This window comes from Manis javanica, chromosome 5 (genome assembly GCF_040802235.1).
Source record: "Manis javanica isolate MJ-LG chromosome 5, MJ_LKY, whole genome shotgun sequence".
Lineage (NCBI taxonomy): Eukaryota > Metazoa > Chordata > Mammalia > Pholidota > Manidae > Manis > Manis javanica.
This window is the reverse complement of record NC_133160.1, coordinates 67775-91224: the sequence shown is the minus strand read 5'-3', so window position 1 is coordinate 91224 and position 23450 is coordinate 67775. Positions and strand designations below refer to the sequence as shown.

At 41.4% G+C, this 23450-nt stretch overlaps 1 protein-coding gene across 5 annotated transcripts in view; it reads left to right on the top strand.

Moving 5' to 3' along the window:
- Positions 1 to 1637: 1637 nt before the first annotated feature.
- PCMTD2 (protein-L-isoaspartate (D-aspartate) O-methyltransferase domain containing 2) overlaps positions 1638 to 23450 on the top strand; it is a 62897-nt gene continuing 41084 nt past the window's right edge. For 4 of the 5 annotated variants that reach the window (XR_005058102.2, XR_012131182.1, XR_005058101.2 and 1 more), the window contains exons 1-5: positions 1638 to 1796; positions 6505 to 6835; positions 16824 to 16926; positions 17631 to 17802; positions 22298 to 22421. Coding sequence is in view for 2 of the 5 variants with exons in the window: in XM_037006621.2 (XP_036862516.1) it covers positions 6529 to 6835; positions 16824 to 16926; positions 17631 to 17802; positions 22298 to 22421 (706 nt within the window). In the remaining 3 variants the exon portion in view is untranslated. The other variant, XM_017678107.3, reaches the window with a different exon arrangement.

Below are 23450 nucleotides of genomic sequence, written 5' to 3'. Positions count from 1 at the left end.
TTGTGCTTGGGGTTCATTGATATTTACAGTTTTAATCAAATTTGGATTTAATCAAATCATTTTGTCAAAAATTTTTTGGTCCCATTCTGTCTTTCCTTCTTTCTGGGACACTAAGAACATGTTCATTAGGCCACCTGAAGTTGTCCCACATTTGTCATTGATGCTGTTAATATTTTATTCTTTTTGCTTCACCTGTTTTATTTGGGATGGTTCTATCGCTATGTTTTCAATCCTTTCCTTAGCGATGTCCAACCTGCTGCTAATACCATCTAGTGTATTTGTCAATGCAGACATTATAATGTTCATTTCTACAAGTTGTATTTGGGACTCTTTTTGTAACCTATGTGTCTCAACTTTTTCAGCACTTGATTTTTCAGTTATAGTGTCTCTTTTAGTACCTTTGTCTACTAATTCTTTCTTTCTGTTACTTGTTAGTGGGATCTGAGTAGTGACCAGCCTGGAGCTAAGGATTCCTCACGACTGAGGCAAGCCCCTTCCATGTACTGTACCAATGAACCTTTAAGTTTTCCAGTCTCGCTGGTGGGAACCTACACTATTTCCTGTCTTATGTGGGCAGTGTCACCGCTAGTCCTATTGAATGATTCTTTCTCTGGCCTTGCGCGCGCTGTCTCCTCACAGGCATGTGCTGATCAGATCCCTGCTGAGTACTGGAGGGGGACCTGCTACCGACTCTCAAGGACTTTCCCCACCCGCACTCTGCCTTGTGACCTCCAGCTACCCTGGTGACCCTGCATCCTCAGTTTTGTCTCACTTCAGAGCTCTTCCAGGCTCTGCTTGGGTACCCCCGGCTCTGCAGCCTAGAAATGCTCACAGCAGTAAGATGGGGGCCACTGCAGGGCTCAGCTCTTTGGCTTCTCATCTCTCAGGAGCTTTTGTTGTATGATGTTGAACATCCTGAGAATAGTTGCTTTGCATAGTCCATTTCTTTGTTGTTTCAGGCACAAGAGCAAAAGTACAGCTACTGTTACTGCTTCTTGGTTAGAGTTTCAGTTGTTGACAAAAAAATTCTGGAGATGGACAGTGGCAATGGCTGTACAATGAGAATGTACTTACTGGTACTGAACTCTACACTTAAAAATGGTAAATTTTATGTTTATCTACAAATTACCACATCAAGAAAAAAACTAAAAAAAAAAAAAGGGCCTCAGGAAGCAAAGGAAGGCTGTATGGTACTTGAAGATGTACTTGAAGATGCGGCTCCGCCCACGACACCTGCCTCAGGCCTCGGCCCCACTGCCCCCGTGCCTGGGACACAGATCGCCGTGGAGATGCGCTGCGCTGGGTCTGGGGTCACCTGTCAGGCAGGCCCCCCCGGAGAGCCGCCGGACGTTCCCCCACTCCGCAGAGACGCGTCCGCTCCAGCCGCGGGTCGGCCGAGGCCCCGCGGCGCGGCGGGTCTGCCCCGGGGCAGGTGAGGGAGGGGCGGCCCTCCCACAGGTAGCCCTCGCTGCTGCGCCGGGCGGGGCGCGGCGCGGAGGCACCACCCTCGCCTGCGGCCGCCCTCTACGCCCGGGTCCCGCCGAGCGCCCGCCGGCCCGGTTCCCGGCCGGTGGGCGGGGCGCGCCCGGGGACCCGCGCGCCTCAGTCGCCCCTTTAAGCGCCGGCCTGAGCGCATGCGCAGTCGGACCGCTGCGCGCGCAGACGCAACGCGGCGGCGGCGGATGTTTACGGCGGAGGTCGCAGCGGCGCAGCCGGGCCGCGGACGGGCGAGGGGCTCCCGAGGAGCTGCAGTCGCGGCGTAGGCACCCGGTCCCGCGGGCCGGCCGAGCCCGGAGGTAGAGCCGCCGCCGCCCTCGGCCCGGCCCGCGGCGTGCGGCGTCGTCTCCCCTCGGCCCCTTCCTCTCCATGTGCCCTCCCGTCCCCTGTCCGGGAGTCCGGTCCGTCCTCCAGGGGCGTCTGGCCGCCGGCGAGCATCCCCCGGGCCCCCGCGACTTCTTATTCCCTTCCCTCCTCCACTGTGCCCCCAGCGACGCCGGCCCCCTACTTCCGTGTGCTTCCCTCTTCCCTCCCCGGGCTTCTCCCCATCCCACCCTGGCCGCTCCTCCCCGTCCCCCATCCCACCCCTGGCTTCTCCCTCGCCCGCTTCCCCCCCCGCTTCTCCCCATCTATCCCGTGCTCCCCCCTTCACCATCCCTTCTGGGGTGCTCCCCTATCCCCTTCCCCACTCCCAGGCGTCTCCCCATCCCTGGGGGTTGTTGGTATGCGCCCCTGTCTTCCCGCCCGCGTTCCAGGGGTTCCCGAAAGTCTCTGTCCTGGTACCTAGTCGCTTACACCCTTGGATTTACTAAACTCTCCGGACGTGCAGCTTGTCCCTAGGGTACCAAGTAGGAAACGTTTGCAGTTAGGTCTAAGACCAATCAAGAATTACCAGGGTTCGAAACAAATTCTTGGACCTTCTCAGGAGGTGACAGAATCTGTTAAAAAGTAGTCGGCAACTCCGTGCGTCGGGGTTATTAAGAATGAGCCCAGAGCGCTGGGACTTAACGTCAGGCATCTGAGAAAGGTCTGAAGTTGGGGAAGAAGAACTTCGTGCCTGTGTTATGCTTGTTTTTGCTAAGGAATATGCCTCTTGAGTTGACGTTTGCCCCAGTGGTTCACCTCGAAGAAGTTATCTGTAGCTTTCGCCCCTTTGCTCGTGCGCTCCTTTTCTTTGTTCCTTTTTCCAGAGTTGTGACTGAAGTAAACAGCTTCGTTCTGGGTGTGCTGAGTAGATTTATTCAAGAATTAGTGAGGTCAGATTCCTGTGAACAACTCAGAACTTGGGGTTGTGCTTTTGCAAAATGGAGCCTCACAATGGGGGTGAGAGGGGACCTGGTAGGTGATGGGGTTCAGCCCTTGAGACGAACGCCTAGGACTCCTGGATTTAACCCATGCTTGCACCTGGCCTGGGGCATCCTTGGGGGTGAGAGGCTCTCCACCTTGTCAGAATGGTTCAGTAGTTGTAATTCCTGTTGTTAGAAAGCCTTACTTTGTGTTTAGAAGAGCTTATCTACATCTAACGTGATTCACTGGTTTGGCTTTTATCATGCTCATGAATAAGTGTATACATGGCAGCCTTTCAAATGTTTGGAAAAGAAAATCCCTCTGCATTCCTCCTGAAAATTCTGGTTTTTAAGAGAAGTCCCAGTTTCATGTGTTGTTCCACCAGCAGGAGGTGTGGTGTGTTTCTGTTTTGAGCTGGTCTCAGCGTGTGTAACCGGTGTGGGTGGACCAGCCCTTGTGGTTCTTAGGATTGCAAGACACCCTTCAGCAATAACCCTCAGGAAACTTTGAAAAAATAGAGGTTTATTACTTAGAGCACCTGGAAGTATCCCAAGGAGGTGGTATGTAGAGTGAGAGAGAACACTTGGGCCTGGGTTTCTGCTTTTATTGGGATTGAGGGTGGGGCATAGGGTTTCTCAGGCTTACTCTTTATTGGTGAATGAAAAACATAAAAGTGTTACAGCCTGGGAAGAAATGGTGGTGGCCTAAATGGTCAGTTAGTGAAATCAGCCTGGATCTCGGAAACAGGAGCCTCAGTCAGTGGACAGGGCCTGGCTCTCTGTTTAGTGCTGTGGCTAGCGATGTGTATTGGGACAGCCCTCTTTGAAGTGGATGCCTGGGCAATCAAAGCTTAGGTTAGGCACTTGTATTACAGAAAAGAAGCAACCACCAGGGTCCTTTTTCAGTTTGTCTGCCCCACCAATTACTTGGTCCATATTCCCCTTAACAAGTGACATTCAGGTTGGAACATGGGCCTCCATGTGTAGTCTGACAAACTTGGCATAGACTGGAATCCGGATCCCCCATTATTAGGCCTCGTGCGGTGTTGGCCTGGCCACAGTCACAGCCGCCTCTTCTGTCTGTCGTGAGACCTTCTCACTCCTGCTGCTGCGCAGCCAGTGTCCTCAGCCAGCAGTTGGTTTTGGGAGGAGCGGGTATGAGAGTAGGGTTTTCCTTCTGGGCTGTGGTCAGGTAACTGCAGAGTAGTGAACTACCTGAAGACTGTAAAGTCTGACCAAGTCCAGCATCCAAGAAATCACTTGCCATTACTTTGAATATCGAGTTTGGATCGTAGAGTCAGGTTTCGTTCGGCAAGGGTATCTCGGAAACTTCTGTTGCTGTGGAACCTCCTGTTTTTGGTGGCATTACCGCTGATCACATCAGTGGTTGGTAGTGAGCAGTGATTGTTTCCAGTGTGAGGGAGTGGAGTGTTAGATTACCAGGCAGACTTAATAAATATCAGACCCTATCTATGGTCACATGCATCCTACCAGTGGCAACAGATAGGGTTACCCCATAGTTATTTAGCCTGTCATTCTGGGTAAAGAATACCAACATGTTATGTACTAAAGAAGTTTTTACCTTGAGTATTTTCAAAAGCTTCATTTGGTGCAGGATAAAGAACCTTGGCCTTAGGCCAGACCATCAGGGTTTGAATTCCAACCATCCCCTCATGCACTGGTGTGTGTGGTAATGGGCCAAATAGCCACTCAGTCCCAGTTTGCTTCATGCTGTTGTGAAGCCAAAGCAGGGTTGTGATTGGCAGGTGACACCTATAAAAAGATTATAGCTATTTCTACTAAAAAGCTAGCCTTCACTTATGGAATAAACTTTGAAAGTGAGGCAAAACTGAAAATAAATGATAGGTATTTAGTAGAAAAATGAAACATACCCAGCATATAGTTTGTGTTGTCTTCTGAAGATTAGAATGGTGGTTTTGAGATAGAATGATAGAACATTATATACAGGCTTCTGGGTGGAAAGGTGGGTTTCAGACCCTCCATGGGGGAGTTGTGATTTCCAGGCTTCTTCCTGAATAGACTGTTAAGCAGCCAAACAGGACTCCACTTTTAACCAGTGACCCCCAATTCTAAGATGACTGTCCTGGACTAGGGGTATGGACTTTAGCTCTGGAACTGAGTGGTTTATCCAAGATTAAAGTCGACCTCATTAGCAAGTATCCCATCTGGCCATGGACCATGACCTAACAAGGGCTCTGAAACAACTTAAAGGTGAAGATGGAATAACTGAACTGCCCCAGTGATATGAAAAGTTGATCTCCAAATTCTTGATGAACGGTTCCACCCATAAAGTGGAAGAGTATTTGTATTAAGCTCCTCCTTTCACACATTTTGTGTATTTGTAAAAAGCTGGCATTCATCTGTAAGGTTTATTTTCATTCCTGGGAAAGCCTCTTCCACCACAGTTGTCAGCTGGGTGCGTGAGGCATGTATGTGGAATCTCTACCCCAGTATTTCTTTATGATTCTTGTTCAGCTGTTAGAAATCCATAGGATTGTGAGGGGGAAAGCAGTATAAACTTTGTAATAATAAAATAATAGTATGTTGTTATGGAAGTTGCCTGACTTAGATACTGTGTCAGTGCTTGGAAAGTCTGGTGTTTTCTTTTTTCCCCAACAATTTATATCAGATGTTTTGTAAAACATGACTATTTTACGTGAGATACATGGGTAAGTATAAAATTGGAAAAGATGGAGTTTTAGGAAGAGCAAGTCCTCAACAGATGAAAGCATTTTCCCCTGTGAATAAGAGGGAGGCACAGTGTGTTTCAGTAGTTGGCTCAGAGGGAACATATGCTGTTACTTTTTCTTCTTGAAGGCAGTTGGGAAGAAGGTAAGAAATGTATTTTTATTGTTAAAAAGCTGAAAAGGTTTTGTAGTATACTCTTCAAAAGCTCCTCCTAGTCCTAAGCTGTATCCTTGAAAAAGATTTTTTGTTTGTTACAATAAAGTATTTGTCAAATATATTATATGGGGTAAGAGAGTTTTGTGGATGGTTTTGCCTGACATCTGTACATCAGAATATCCAAGTCAGCTGATTGAATGGATTGCTTGACTTGATATTTATGTGTCTGTGAGGGTGTAGAGTTGCCAGATAAAATACAGGACCCCAGGTAAATTTGAATTTGAAAAACAACGAACAATTCCTAATATATGTTGTTTATTTGAATTTCAATTTTTGTTTTTAAAGACTTACAAAAAAAGATCTGCAGCACTTGAAGTTCGCAAAGAGAAGTTGATATTAGAATGATTTTTTAGACATGTCTAATTTTTTATGTTTACATTCAATAATTTTGCCTTATGTGGATATATCCCTGTTAAGGCAGATCTATGTTCAAAATAATTGTAACCCTCAATAGTTGGCGTTTTAGATTGATGACTTCCTGTAAAGTTTTGAGTTCATACTTCAGTGAAGTTTTTAGGTTGTCAGATATGTTTTAGGTATGTCAAGCTCATTTGAATTCAGTCGACATTATAAATTACAGAGTTACATCTGGATGGATGTAATTGAACTTCAAATTTAACTTTTCTCTTCTGAATCTGGCATCCTTGGGGGTGGGGTAGGGTGGCTGGGTGTTAACAAACTATATTCCATATGTATTACTTCAAGATTTCAGAATTTGAAGTTGGTGAGTGTTCAGAGCTTTCATTGTTTTCATACCCTTAATATAATAGCTCTTTTAAAAACTTTTTAATTGCAGTATTGCCTAAGTGTGATCTTGAAGATGGGAGGTGCTGTGAGCGCTGGTGAAGATAATGACGAGCTAATAGATAATTTGAAAGAGGCACAGTACATCCGGACTGAACTGGTAGAGCAGGCTTTCCGAGCTATTGATCGTGCAGATTATTATCTTGAAGAATTTAAAGAAAATGCTTATAAAGACCTAGCTTGGAAGCATGGAAACATCCACCTCTCAGCCCCATGCATTTACTCGGAAGTGATGGAAGCCCTGGACCTGCAGCCGGGGCTCTCCTTCCTGAACTTGGGCAGTGGTACTGGCTACCTCAGCTCCATGGTGGGGCTCATCCTAGGTAAGTGTGGGGAGAGTGGGGGACAGTGCTGTCTGTCTCCTGGCACAAGAGGAAAGTCTGCTGGCAGCGTTTCCCTCACAGAGATGGTGCCTAATTGCCCTTGGCCTTCCCAACAGTTAGTTACCCAGTGTTACCTACACAGAATCACAAAGTGGTGGGAAGGTGAAGGAAGGGCCCTGAGTTTTCTAGAGGGACCCCTCCTGTTCCCCTTTGCCCTCTGACTTGTACCTCCACTGTCTGTTCAGCACATCCTCCTCCCAGACAACAGAGGATCTAGGGAGTTGTGTAAATCTGGACCTTATGGTTATTTCTTGATTAATACAATCGCTCAGCCTGCTTTGTAGCTGTATCTCTAAACAGGATAATCAATGAAATAGTGAAAACTTTTTTTTGAAAATTAAGGTATCATTGATATACAATCTTATGAAGATTTCACATGAGCAACATTGTGGTTACTACATATACCCATATTATCAAGTCCCTTCCCCAAACCCCATTGCAGTCACTGTCCATCAGTGTAGTAAGATGCTATAGAGTCACTACTTGTCTTCTCCATGCTGTACTGCCTTCCCTGTGACCCCTCTACATTATGTGTGCTAATCATAATGCCCCTTAATCCCTTTTTCCCTATGTCCCTCCCCACCCTCTCCAACCCCTCCCTTTTGGTAACCGTTAGTCCCTTCTTAGAGTCTGTGAATCTGCTGCTGTTTGGTTCCTTCAGCCTTGCTTTGTTGTTATGCTCCACAAATGAGTGAAATCATTTGGTACTTGTCTTTCTCTGCCTGGCTTATTTCACTTTGCAGAATACCCTCTAGCTCCATCCATGTCGTTGCAAATGGTGGGATTTCTTTTCTTCTTATGGCTGAGTAGTAGTCCATTGTGTGTATGTACCACATCTTATTTATCCATTCATCTACTGATGAACACTTAGGTTGCTTCCATTATCTTGGCTATTGTAAAAAGAGCTGTGACAAACATGGCGGTGCATATGTCCTTTTGAATCGGAGATCTTGTTTTCTTTTGGTAAATCCCTAGGAGTGGAATTCCTGGGTCAAATGATATTTCAATCTTTAGTTTTTTGAGGAACCTCCATATTGCTTTCCACAATGGTAGAATTAATTTACATTCCCACCAGCAGTATAGGAGAGTTCCCCTTTCTCCGCATCTTCAGCATTTGCTGTTGTTTGTCTTTTTGATGTTGGCCATCCAAACGGGTGTGAGGTGATATCTCATTGTGGTTTTAATTTGTATTTCCCTGATAATTAGTGATGTGGAGCATCTTTTCATGTGCCTGTCGGCCATCTGAATTTCTTCTTTGGTGAAGTGTCTGCTCATATCCTCCATCCATTTTTTAATTGGGTTATTTGCTTTTTGGGTGTTGAGGCATGTGAGTTCTTTATATATTTTGGATGTTAACCCGTTATTGGATATGTCATTTATGAATATGTTCTCCCATACTATAGGATGTCTTTTTGTTCTGCTGATGGTGTCCTTTTCTCTACAGAAGCTTTTTAGTTTGATGTAGTCCCAGTTGTTCATTTTTGCTTTTGTTTCCCTTATCCAAGGAGATGTGTTTAGGAAAAAGTTGCTCATGTTTATATTCAAGAGATTTTTGCTTATGTTTTCTTCTAAGAGTTTTATGGTTTCATGACTTACATTCAGGTCTTTGATCCATTTCAAGTTTGCTTTTGTGTATGCGGTTAAACAATAATCCAGTTTCATTCTCTTACATGTAGCTGTCCAGTTTTGCCAACATCAGTTGCTGAAGAGACTGTCATTTCCCCATTGTATATCCATGGCTCCTTTATCGTATATTAATTGGCCATATGTGAGTGGGTTTATATATGGGCTCTCTATTCTGTTCCATTGAACTATGGGGTCTGTTCTTGTGCCAGTACCAAATTGTCTTGATTACTGTGGCTTTGTAGTAGAGCTTGATGTTGGGGAGCGTAATCCCCCCTGCTTTATTCTTCCTTCTCAGGATTACTTTGGCTATTCGGGGTCTTTTGTGGCTGCATATGAACTTTAGAACTATTTCTTCTGGTTTGTTGAAGAATGCCATTCGTATGTTGGTAGGGATTGCATTGAATCTGTAGATTGCTTTAGGCAGGATGGCCCTTTTGACAATATTAATTCTTCTATCCATGAGCACAGGATGTATTTCCATTTATTGGTGTCTTCTTTAATTTTTCTTATGAGTGTCTTGTAGTTTTCAGGGTATAGGTCTTTCACCCCCTTGGTTAGGTTTATTCCTAGGTATTTTATTATTTTTGATGCAGTTGTGATTGGAATTGTTTTCCTGATTTCTTTTTCTGCTAGTTCATGGTTGGTGTATAGGAATGCAATAGATTTCTGTGTATTAATTTTGTATCCTGCAACTTTGCTGAATCAGTTATTAGTTCTAGTAGTTTTAGGGTGGATTCTTTAATTTTTTTTATGTACCATATCTTGTCATCTGCAAACAGTGACAGCTTGACTTCTTCCCTTTTATTTCTTTGTGTTGGATGCCTTTTATTTCTTTGTGTTGTCTGATAGCCATGGCTAAGACATCCAGGACTATGTTTGAATAAAAGTGCTGAGAGTGGGTATCCTTGTCTTGTTCCCAATCGTAGAGGAAAAGCTTTTAGCTTTTCACTGTTAAGTATGATGTGGGTTTGTCTTATATGACCTTTATTATATTGAGGTACTTGCCCTCTATACCCATTTTTTTGAGAATTTTTATCGTGAATGGATGTTGAATGTTGTCAAATGCTTTTTCAGCATCTATTTAGATGATCATAGTGAAAGTTTTTTGATATCCACTAGGAGTTCAAGTTCTTCTAAGCAGTTTTTGTTTGTTTTGTTGTTTTGATAAGACACAATACTTGTATGTTGTTTACTTTTGAATAAATTCCAGGAATGGGAGGGATTTAGCAAGTTACCTTATTTGAATCCATTTACCCTTTTGTCCCAAGTAAATAATTTATGAGAGTGTACATGAGAATCAGCTGCTTTTGATATTGAAACAACAGTATCCAGTATGTGAGAATTTATGTATTTATTACTTTGTGTAAAATGTGCTAGTGGGGGAAGTTGTTACTGTGAGTGACGTGGACTGGTTTTGCCGGAGGAGTGATGGGAGCTAATCTATGCTTTGCTCTGGGGCTGCTGCAGCAATCCGGGTGGGGGACGGTAGTGGCCAGACCACAGGTGCAGGGTGCTGGGAGTCTATGTGTGTTTGGATGTTGGAGCTGACAGGGTTTGCTAAATATCAAGTATGTTCACAAAGTTTTTGGCTTAAGTATCTTGATTTTGCTACTGTGTTAGTGTAAGATTCTGAATATTGGAGATTTCAAGTGATCATGTACAGATCATTAGCATGCCCATCACAACATTGTTTCTTTGTGGCCATTTTGGAAAATCTTAGCAGTAACAGTGCTTTTTGTGGATATGGAGTGAAATTTTGGGTTTCTTTGTATATCCACATACTTTGGAATTTGATGATATTTGAGGCACTCATCAGTAGACATTAAGGCTATATAGATTGCTGCCCTCTTTAAATGTCTCCTTTTTTTTTTTTTCAAGCCACATGGTTTTGGATTTAACTTGCCTTGGATTGAGACTGCTTTGCAAAGAAAGCCTGAATTATTAGTGAACTGCAGTTCTCTCCACTGGAGCTGAGGATAAAGTGGTATTTGGTGGGGAGGAGGGTGGATTATCCAACTGACCAGAATAGAGCTGCTGTGGAAAAAAACTGAAGTGCTTGGTGACAGAGTTCATTTTCATGGACAGACCCTTTGGATCTGCAGGGAGAAGGCTGCACACACTGAAATGTCATCTCTGTCCACATGCTGTGTGTCCTGGGCCTTCCTTTGCAGTTAATTTAGCCTTAAGACTGCTTCTTGTAAATCATTTAAGAGGTGAAAGCCTTGTTGGCTTCCTAGTGCAAATGTGAGCTCTGAAGTCTTGTCAGACCATCTGACACAGAGATACTTAGTCTTTCTGAGCCCAACACCTTTCTGCCTGGCCTTGAACTTTATCCCTTTTCTGCTGCATTCCTGTGCTTGTTTTGTGGACTGCTGTCCTGTTCTATTGATCTCATGAATGGGGGGGAGGATACAACACCTACTTCAGAAATGGTGACTTATGAGCTACCTGTTTAAAAGTACAGGGTGGTAAGGGAGTGGAGTGAATGTGGGAGCCACTCTGTCCTTGGTGGTACTGTCCCAACGTTCCCCCCAGCCCTCCCCCATGTCCTTTCACTCCTGCTTGTCATGTTATTGGGGTGGGTCAGCAGGTGTGTGTTATTACTATGTTTGGTGTTAAGTATCTTGAGAATAAGAACTATGTCCTTATCTGTTGTTAGAATTAACTACTTAATAAGTGTTTGATCAAAGATAAGAGGCTAATGAAAATGTGGTGAGTGGGGAAATCAAAGCAGGTATTCTTGATCCCTGGCACAGTGCCCCCATGCCAGAGAGCAGTGGGGATTGAAGTTGGAGTAATTTGAATTTGATGTAAATACTGAAATATGATTTCTCAGGTAGGGTGTGTTTTGCTGAGGGAAGGTTTTAGCAGCAGCTCTGTGTATGACAGACGTTGAGAGAAAGAGAGCAGCAGGTGTGCTGCCCAGGTGAGGACAGGAAAGCCTTGGCCAGGTGTTGTGGCTGCTGTGGTAGGAACATACCAGGTAAACACAACTGGCAATGCTCAGGTGGCTATGCTCAGGTGGTTTATTTACCAGTGTATCTGTTGGGTTGAAAGCTACCCTTTAGTATGTACGTGTACTAAACAAAGTCCTGCATGCCATGTTGACCTTCATGTATAGACCTTAAAAAATACCAGTATAATGTACCTGTAGTAAATGAGCAAGTATGGAGTGAGGAGCATGGTGGATTCATTTTGTATGTCCATCTCCGTGTAAGCACCACCCAGAACAAGATGCAGGATGAAATTGGTGTCCCAGAGGCTCTCATTCCCCTCCCTGCCCCAACTGCCAGAAATAGGACCCCACTGCCTCCAGAAAGGTGGGCACTATTTTATCTTCCATGAGCACACGTGAACATTGCCTGTTTTTGATCTTCACTCACATGGATTTGTAGAGATTCAGGTAAACTGTGTCAGTGGTTCTCACCCACATTTAACCCAGAGGTGGTGTTGTGCTGAGGGAACACTTCCATCAAGTACCCTCCTGACTTTTCTCACAACTTTATTTCCAATTACTGATAAATTTCCTTTGATATAAAAAATGTTTCATACTGCAATCAGCCAACACAAAGAAATGAAACGCATCCAGATTGGTAAGGAAGAAGTCAAACTGTCCCTGTTTGCAGATGACATGATATTGTACATAAAAAACCCTAAAGAATCTACTCCAAAACTACTAGATCTAATATCTGAATCCAGTAAAGTTGTGGGTTACAAAATTAATGCACAGAAATCTCTTGCATTCCTATACACCAACGATGAACTAGCAGAAAGAGAAATCAGGAAAACAATTCCTTTCACAATTGCATCAAAAAAATGAAATACCAAGGAAGTGAAAGACTTATACTCTGAAAACTACAAGACAGTCAAGAGAGAAATTAAAGAAGAAACCAATAAATGGAAACTTATCCCGTGCTCATGGATAAGAAGAATTAATATTGTCAAAAGGGCCATGCTGCCTAAAGCAATCTACAGATTCAGTACAATTCCTATCCAAATACCAATAGCATTCTTCAATGAACTAGAGCAAATAGTTATTAAATTCATATGGAACCACAAAAGACCTTGAATATCCAAAGCAATCCTGAGAAGGAAGAATAAAGCAGGGGGAATTATGCTCCCTGACTTCAAGCTCTACTACAAAGCCACAGAAATCAGGACAATTTGGTACTGGCACAAAAACAGACCCATAGGCCAATGGAACAGACTAGAGAGCCCAGATATAAACCCAAGCATATATGGTTAATTAATATACGATAAAGGAGCCATGGACATACAATGGGGAAATGACAGCCTCTTCAACAGCTGCTGTTGGCAAAACTAGACAGCTACATGTAAGAAAGTAAAACTGGATTATTGTCTAACCTCATGCACAAAAGTAAACTCAAAATGGATCAAAGACCTGAATGTAAGTCATGAAACCATAAAACTCTTAGGAAAAACACATAGGCAAAAATCTCTTGGACATAAACATTAGCAACTTCTTCATGAACATATCTTACTGCGCAAGGGAAACAAAAGCAAAAATGAACAAGTGGGACTATATCAAGCTGAAAAGCTTCTGTACAGCAAAGGACACCATCAGTAGAACAAAAAGACATCCTACAGTATGGGAGAATATATTCATAAATGATATATCTGATAAGGGGTTGACCTCCAAATTACATAAAGAGCTCACGCACCTCAACAAACAAAAAGCAAATAAGCCAATTAAAAAACGGGCAGAGACAACACAGAGAGGACAAGTAGGGATTCTACAGCATTTTGCTGAGCTGATGGACAGTAACCGTAATGTGGTTGTTAGGGGGGACCTGATATAGGGGAGAGCATAGTAAACATAGTACTCTTCATGTAAGTGTAGATTAAAGATTAAAAAAAAAAAGAAAGAAAGAAAGAAGAAAAGGGGGATTACTCCTTGATAGGATAAAACTATTGGTAAATCAAAGATCAATGCATGCTTTAAATATCCTGAATGTTGATCACTTAAAGGGTGTCACATGATCAGCTATGGAGGTACTCTTTTCTGATAATATTCCTTTCTCTTAATAAAAAAAAAAAAAAAAGGCAGTCCCTGTGGGCTGACCTCCAATGAGTTCTGCACAGTGGTATAGAGGGCATGTCAAAGTGTGGGCAAAGGGTCTGTTTGTTTCTATGCAGAAGATCAAGGCCTAGCTTGGATACCCAGAAAATGAACTAAGATACGTTATGAGGAGGAGCTTCCGGCATCAGCACTCTCTGGAGGACTCGTGCGGGAGGATGATCATCAAAAAGCCTCCACAGGGATCCGGGCGATGCTGCGGTTGTGGCTGCATCCAGCCCACCGTCTCCTGGACTTGCCATAGGAATGAGGAGGGAGATGTCTAGGCTGGCATGTGCATACAGTGAGACAACGAATTTGACCGGATCTGTACTGTTGGAACTCAACCAGGAGTTGGGAGGGGTGCAAGTTGTAGCACTCCAAAATCTTATAACTATAGACTATCTATGGTTAAAAGAACATATGGGATGTGAACAGATCCCAGAAATGGGCTGCTTTAATTTGTCTGATTTTTCTCAGACTGTTCATGTACAGTAGGACAATATCCATCATATCATAGACAAATTTTCACAAATGCCTAGGGTGCCTAAATGGTTTTCTTGGCTTCACTGGAGATGGATGGTAATTATAGATTTGCTTTGTTTATGTCACCGTATTCCTATTATGTTAATATGTATGTGCAAATTAGTTAGTAGTTTAAAATCTATACATACTTAAGGTATTCTACAAGAAGATATGTCAAAGAAATAATCAATCCTCCCATGTTTTCTTCCATATGCTACCTCTATAGCTTTTCTTCTTCCTTCCTAATTACAACCCTTAAATAGAATTCGTGCCTCATATCGAATTTACCGAGTATCATAATTCCTCCAGGTGGTAAAGATACCTCGAGACAAGTGCTGGGCATAGAAGCCACAGGGCATAAATCTGCAAAGAAGTAAAAATCTAACCTTTTCAAACAATATGGCTTCTCTTTCACTTACCAACTTTACATTTCCCTGTATGGCCCCGGAGGATGACTGGTTAGCCAGAGACGGGTAAGATTCCTCAAGGGAGGAACAACCTAAGACAGGCACAGTCGCAGGGGGGCCATCAGGTGAGAAATTGGGGATCAACAGAGGTGAGGCTCAGAACCTCATCCCCCCTGCTTTACGAGAAATCTTCTGCATCCGTGGATGTTTTGCTGCCCTTGTCTAGCTTGGATTAATACTTAGTCCATAGGCACACACCTGATCATCTACATTTGCCCTCTTACAGCACTAAACTATGTTTTCTACCTTTATCTTGCATCTACCTACCACTTCAGCATTTTATTAAAAATAAAAATAATAATAATAATAAAGGGAGAAATGTGGGATCAACTTATAAATCAAGTATAAAAATCAAACGAATATTCATATTTGACCTGATTGTTTATAATTCATAATGCGTGATCAAAACCGAAAGTTTCTGTGATGAATGCCCTTGTACTGTTCACCATGTAAGAATTTATTCACTGTGTAAGAATTCGTTCACCATGTAAGAACTTGTTCGTTATGCTTCAGAAGATTGGAGACTGACGAGAATTAGGCTTGAGATGGATTAATGATTGTACATTGAGCATTGACCCCCCTATACTGAATTTTATTGTTGTTAACAACCATTTGATCAATAAATATGAGAGATGCCCTCTCAAAAAAAAAAAAAAAAAACGGGCAGAGGAGCTGAACAGACACTTCTCCAAAGAAGAAATTCCAATGGCCGACAGGCACATGAAAAGATGCTCCACATCTCTAATCATCAGAGAAATGCAAATTAAAACCACAATGAGATATCTCACACCAGTTAGGATGGCCACCATCCAAAAGACAAACAAGAAATGTTGGCGAGGATGTGGAGAAAGGGGAACCCTCCTACACTGCTGGTGGGAATGTAAAATAGTTCAACCATCATGGAAAGCAGTATGGAGGTTCCTCAAAAAACTCAAAATAGATATACCATTTGACCCAGAAATTCCACTCCTAGGAATTTACCCTAAGAATGCAGTAGCCCAGTTTGAAAAAGACGTATGCACCCTTATGTTTATCGCAACACTATTTACAATAGCCAAGAAATGTAAGCAACCTAAGTGTCCATCAGTAGATGGATGGATAAAGAAGAGGTGGTACATATACACAATGGAATATTATTCATCCATAAGAAGAAAAAATATCCTACCATTTGCCACAACATGGATGGAGCCAGAGGGTATGATGCTCAGTGAAATAAGCCAGGTGGAGAAAGACAAGTATCAAGTGATTTCACTCAACTGTGGAGCATAAGAACAAAGCAAAAACTGAAGGAACAAAACAGCAGCAGACTCACAGAACCCAAGAATGGACTAACAGTTACCAAAGGGGAAGGGACTGGGGAGGATGGGTGCAAAGGGAGGGATAAGGGGGTAAAGGGGGCATTACAATCTGCACACATAATGTAGGGGGTGGGGGGCCACGGGGAAGGCAGTATAACACAGAGAAGACAAGTAGTGATTCTATAGCATCTTACTACACGGATGGACAGTGACTATAATGGGATATGGGGAGCAGACTTGATAATGGGGGGTGTCTAGTAACCATAATGTTGCTCATGTAATTGTACATTAATAATACCAAAAATAAAGGAGTACAGATGCTGAATACAGCCTTGGTCAAATGAAAACTTGTTTTGTAGCCCCCTGTAAATTATTCTTTTTTTAATTAAACATGAAGTCTTCCTAAAAAAAAAGTTTCATTGTGAATTTGAATTATAGTTTTATTTTAATGATAATGGAAACTTGTTTTGTGAGGATTATTAAAATGCCCTTCTGAGTGTTTTGGGGGATCCTGTATGGAATACAGGTCTGTGTGCAGTTTCATTTGTAAATGCAAGTTTCTTCTTCAATTAATTAATGAGACCTTGAACTTTTGCTTTCAGAACTTGGTTTTTTTATACATGTGCAGTGGATTCCTTAAAAGTCTGTGAGCAGGGAGACACAGGCTTTGGAAAGCTGTGGTATCAGTAATACTAATTAAGTGATTTCTAATAACATAGTAATGGATATTTATGACGTGGTGAGCAGAGGTTACCCTGCATATTTATAGATTAGCGTTGGGTAAGATAGGCCCAATAATGTGAGAAGACTTCCAAACCTAGTGAATTTCTGTAATTACACATGCTAAAGCAGATGTGGTACAGTAGATAAAATAGAATGAAGAGTAAGAGTTCTTGCCCTAGTTCTAAAAGTTGTCTTATTCTGAAACTTCTCAGGTCCTTTTGGTGTAAACCACGGTGTGGAACTTCATTCAGATGTGATAGAGTACGCGAAGCAGAAGCTAGACTTCTTCATCAGAACAAGCGATAGCTTTGACAAGTGAGCTCCGATACTGTCCATTCGGTGGGGTGTGGAGTTTAACTTAACGTTTTTGATTACATGGAAAGAAATCAGTTTATTAGTGTTCAAATACCAGAAAACTTGATTAAACAGTGGCTAGAGAGTCAGGGATATATATATGTATCTGTTCAAATAATTTAAAAACACTTTATTTTTTTAAGGGCTTTAAGGTTTTTTATTATGATACCTAGGTAAAGGTAATTTTTCACCTGTATAATAAAATAAATAAAAAGTGTTTATTTTACTCAATTTTCTTGTTTCTGAGACATTTTACCACCTAATTGTTTCTAAAACAAAAGTGTTACATTTGTCTGTCAGGTATAACTAGCTCTGGCCATCTTAAAATAAGGTATTAAAGTTCTTTTTTTATGGATTAAAGTTTGTAGAAAAACCAAATGTATTTTTCCTCACATCACTCATTCAGTGGATGTGGAGTAAGTCATGAAAACAGCAAAGATGATTGCAAACTGGCTGAGTTAAGCTTGTATTGTGCTTATGATACTCGCAGAAGATTTTGTTTGGAATTTCTGGGGTTCTGTTTATTAATAATAAGAGCTTCTAGCTTCTGGTTGTGCACATGGTATTATATTGCTGTGGGATCATACAATGAAAACATAACCTGAGGTGTATAGACTTGTTACAGTGTGATATATTTGGTTATGGAAAACATTCTTTACTTTCAGGTTTGAATTCTGTGAACCTTCCTTTGTTACTGGAAATTGCCTGGAGATTTCTCCAGAGTGTTCTCAATACGACCGAGTGTATTGCGGGGCTGGTGTGCAGAAAGAGCACGAGGAGTACATGAAGAGCCTTCTCAAAGTCGGAGGGATCCTTGTCATGCCGCTGGAAGAGAAGGTCAGATCCCCTTCGTGAATAATGTTTTTGCATGCCTAACTGTTTGCCAAGGTCTGTTCCTTGAAGTTTATGTGTTATTTTTCCTTGTATCTCTCATACCCACTGCTTCCATTTCACAAATGAGGTAACAGGCATAGACAGGTCATAAAAACAGCCTAGGTAGGGCAGGTCCTGACTCAGGTGGGCATTCCAGAGGACTGTGAGTTCTCCCTCCCCTCCATTCTCTCCCCTCCTTCTCCACAGCTATTCTGTTAAGCTTTTGTTGTATTATTAGAATAGTATGTATAAATTTAAATTAGAGTTTCTGGTCTCACTGTTGGTCTAATTGTTGAATTCCATGTTGGGAAGTATTTTACATGAATCCCTTGGTTAGTAGGATTCTTGTCCATGTTTGCTGTTTGGTCATACATGGTTTTGTATGTTTTAAATACTGTGTTTTATTGGGGAAAACACTGTAATAAATGAGCAGATTTATTTATTACAATCAAACGATTGTCAAAAAGAATCATCAAAAAGAACTAGGAAAAACAAATTAAACAATTAGGAGATCATGCATTTTTGTACAAGTTCCTACAATTTTTAATGTTAGCATTTATTTCGTTCAAAAGGTGATCATTCATTTTAGAAAATCTGGAAGCTATGACATTAAGGAAAGCTGCTCTCCATCCCTGTGCTAAGGACCACTGGTGTGTGCTGTTTCTCATGCTTCTCTTAGTTGGTGCTGCTTATTGTACACATGGCTTAGGACTTACGGTGTTTAATTAGAGGGGTTCATGAGTATACTTCTAAGTCATCTAACATTGAATATCATCATTTTAGTGCTAATGTAGTAGCCTGTTGAATTGCTGACCACAGTTTATTATCAAGCTCCTGTAATTGGGCATTAGGCTATGTGTGGGTGTTCCCTGTTTTTTATTATTATATGAAGACTTTAGTGAATTTGCCTAATTGAACTTTTTTTTATTGACAAATATTTCAGTTTTACCTATAAAAGACAAGGGCTCTGTTTTTGTTAAACCTCATCACAAAACCATTATCAACCTAAAAAATTATTAGTAGTTTCTTAGTATCTTTTGTGTCTTAGTAATTTCTTAGTATCTTAGCACATTTGAAAATGTCCAACTAGTGTCCATATTTTCCCGATTGTTTCAAAATTCTTCTGGATGATTTATTTCAGTGAGGCCTCACTTAAGGGTTATGTATTGCATTTGGTTGATACAGATCTTAACGTGTTTTTAAATCTGTAAGTTCTTTAATCCTTACTTTTTCCTTGCAGTTTATCTTTTTTGAAGAAATCAGGTCATTTGCCTTTCAGAGTTTTCTACAGCCTGGATCTGGAGATTATATTTCTTGGTGATGTTTCACATATTCTTCTTTCTGTCTTCTGTATTCCTTGTGAGTTTGTACTTGGGATGCACAAGCCCAATTAGGCTCTGGTTTGATGTATTTCCTGGGGAGGAGAAAGGGTGCAGGAACACGGCGTCCTCCCTTGCTCCCTTACGTACACACGTCAGGGCTATTGTCTCTTTCTGCCAGTCATGTGACTGTGACCTTAATTCATTATTTTGTAAGTGCTGCAGAAAAATTCCATCATTTTAAAATCACGGTGTAATTCCATCATTTCTCTTCATTTAGTAGCTGCAATACTTACATAAAGAGAAACACCCTCATTAGTTATTTGGTTACCCTGAGATTTACTTTATAAGGACATGCAGGATAATTTCTGATTCTTAACTTTGGTTATCAGCTTTCTTGGTAAGTTGGTTCTCTGACATATGCCGAAAATGGTGACCAATGAGGTTTTGTTTGACTTTTAGTCTCACTATTAATTCATAGATTTAAACATTTAGTATTTTAATTGTGATCCTTATTGAAGTTCAGATTGTCCCATCTTGGCCAGTGGGCACCTCTCCAGCTTGCCTCTTGGGCTCTGATTCAGTCTCAGTGGTCTTTGATAGCTCCATTTCTTTCTGCTAAGAAAAGATGTTCCAGACTGACATATATTTTTTACCACAAACTTGGAATTAACAATTTCTGAGGATCCCTATTCATTTTCAGTTCCATGGGAAATCGGGGTCTAGAGACCACAGTTAGGGTCTTTGGGGCAATCATGGGTGCTGGGATAGTTTTTTCAGTGGGCCTCTAGAGCTGGGACCTAATGCCACCTCCTCCCCACCACACACACACCTGTGTGTTTATGTTTTATTTGACTTTTTGAAGATAAAATACACCATGGTTTTATATTGATATTTCCAATTAAAATTGGGACCAGAGGATTTTTTTTACATCTTCAGCCTTATATCAGTATTGCCTTTCTTATGTGCTGAAAATTCTGGTCTCCAGCCACCCAACTTATTATTTACCTACAAATACATAGTATCGCCATTGTCACCAACAATCTGAGGTTTGAAACTAGTTCAGGATTTTTATGGGTGGGGTTGTTTTGCTTGTACATTCCACCAGAGATGTACATGTTACTGTGTTTTTCAGTCACTGGAGCTAATGCTTCTCTGTGAGGGAAGCTACCAGCCTGACACACAGCTCATTTTTTTACTTTTCTTTCAATTTTTAGGGTTTGCCATTTTAGGTTATATAACTTTTATTTACAAGAATCCAAGGTCTAAATAAAGAATACTCACAGAATTCTCTTCCATGCATGTCCCTTCCACTCTGCTCCCTTCACCTGTAGGTAATCATTTTCTTTGTTTGTTTTGAGTTTATCTTTTTATTGAAAAAAATGTATAATCAAACACATCTGTTCATAATCTTCCTTCAGTGAAGATGTGCACATTTTCTCATCCCATCCTCTCATCCGGATGCATGAACTAAATTGATAGTTTTAAGTTTTATGTATTGTTTATTAAGTTTTTGATGTTTACTATGACTAGAATTTTTTTTGTTCCTATTTTGTTTATTTAAATCCTTATTGTTGTTGGTATATAAGAATGTGATTTTTTGATGGGCATTTGAGTCCTTTCCAGCCTTTTGCTATTGTATTTGCAGCACAAACGGTGCTACTGTGAAGAGGCTGTGCACATATCTTCTTGTGGATATTCTTTATCTGAATCTTTTCTGACTCATGATCTTTTCCAGGCGCATCTCAAAAGGAGAAGGGCTTGATGAAAGATCATGTTCTAACTTTTGCCAGTTGCCCTCTCAAAGTCGCACTTTCAGCAGCACAGAAGAGGAGCCGATCGGCATCCACACCCACCTGTTTTATTACTGCTGTTTTTAGTAGGGCCACACATCCCCATCTTTGCTCTTCTTTCTCAGAATATTGTTTTACATACATACTTTCTTTGTAGAAATTACTTCAGAAGTCTGTGTTGTATTGCAGAAACATATTAGACTTTTGTTGGAATTGTGTTTCCTCCAGATTAATTTGAGAATATAGATACCTTTACAATGTTCTTCTCATCTAGAACGTGAAATAGGGATTTATACTTTTCTTTAAGTATTCACACATCATTCATTGATTATATTTAAACACTTGATGTTCATTATAACCAAAAATTTTCCTTCTAAAAAATGTTTTCATAAAAAAGCCTTCTTGCTGGTATACAAAAATGTGAGTAACTTGTTGATGCTTATTTAGTACAGGACTACTTAATTCTTTTAGCTCTAAGGTTCATGACATGGAATCTTAGATTTCAGAGGATTTGCTGGCTTAGATATTTTCAGGCCCTAGAGGATATAATCTTCGCATCTCAGAGCTCACCAAAAAATAGCACCATGACCTGCCTGGGCCATTTGGAGGACATGCCAGCGGGCCATGCTGTCTACCCAGGTTCTCCTGGTGCTCCTAATGCTGGGATTCCCAGGAAGGGTGAAGACCTACACTGCAGTGTGCTAGTCACCTAACTCTGTGTGCTGTAGGGGTGACGTCACAGGGACATTTAAACACTTCAGATGCGTCTCCTGGGAGTGAGCATTAGCCCCTGCATAATTGGGATGGTGTGGTCACCTTTAAGGAAGTCACAGTGACTCTGTAATGGTAGCTCTTGTTCGGGATGTGGTCATGAGTCCTCAGTTGTTGCAACAAGCTCTTTTTATAGTTCCCATCTCCAGAAACAACTGCTCGGATTCAGTTTGGTTTGCATCATTGCAGATGACTGTGCATATCATTAATGGCTTTTACTTTAGAACGAACCCTCTCCTTACGTTTTCCCCCAACTTTGACTTTTTTTGGAGAGTCCAAGAATGTTTTTCATCAGAATCAGCACATTCCATATCTGATTGTTTCTTCTATCATCTATATTTTCTGTAAATATAAGTTAGGTCTACAGGCTTGAATATAGTCAAGCTAAACATATTTGCAAGAGTATTAATAAGTTATGTGTACTTCATGTCATATCACAGTAGGGGCCCAAATTGCCAGGTTGTTTCAGTATTAGTGTATCTGTGTTTTTTAGATCATGTATAGGAGAGATTTTATTTAAATACAAGCTATCAGTAGCGAAATCTTCTGAATATTCTCATTTTGTCTTTGGGATAGTTGACTAAGATAACGCGTACTGGTCCTTCTGCTTGGGAAACCAAAAAGATTCTAGCTGTTTCTTTTGCTCCTCTGATCCAGCCCTGCCATTCACAATCAGGAAAATCAAGATTTGTCCAGTTACGTAAGTACAGAGGCTCTTACTTATCTTTAGGATCTTTTTAATCGCATTAGAATTTGAAGCAAAACAAAGTTTATAAGGAACCTTTTAATATCAAAGAGCATTTCTCCACTCACTGAAACCATAAAATTTCACAAGTGACTTTTAGGCATTTAAAAAATAATCTATTCTTAGCCTATTTTAGGTTATTTTAGGCTTCTTTTAAATCTACAGAGAGTTGTTGCTTGTCATGCCATTGCAGAGAACCTACATGAGAGGGAGTTAATCCTGCCATGTGGACAGGCCTTATGGAGAGAGTAGTTGCCAGTGCTGAGGGCCTGTAGAATATGAGACCTTCTGCTCCCTGGGCTGCCCCGTGGGCACATGTTTCAGCCGGTCTGCTGGTGTAGGTGGGAGGCTCCCAAAGGCGTCTCACTTACCTATGCCTTGTGCTTCTCACTCCTTCAGGATGTGGATCAGGCAAAGTCCTAACGTCAGGGCCAGTGTTCATCCAATGTAGTTTTATAAATCAAACAAAATATTACACAGCGGTGAGCATTGGAAATAATTTCATTACAAATGAAATTATTGAGCATGCTCTCTGTTTCCTGATCATGTAGAAAATTTGGAGAACACACATGCAAAAAAGAAGAAAAAAATTAACTATGATCTCACCACTCAGAGATAATACATGTTAGTGAATTCTTCCCAGAATTGTTTTTCAGTTTATGATGAATCATTTAACAAATAGCAATGTTCTCTGATGGTCTCTACTAAGTGCAGGTCCTATGAACTAGGCATGGTCCTTGAAATGCGGTATCAAGCAACAGTAGAATATAGAAAGGGGTTGGAAAGGTAAGGGAGGGCTTGAGAGAGAAGGTGACATTATGGTTGGTCTTCAAGGGTGAAAAGGAATTCTTTAAAGAGAGGAAAGGAAAGAAAAGCATCAGGAGAGGCACGGTGACTTTCAACAAGCACATTCCCCAGTGTGGAGAGAGTAGGAATGTACGGCAGAAACTAGACTGGTGCACAGGTTCGACTGGAGTTGATCAT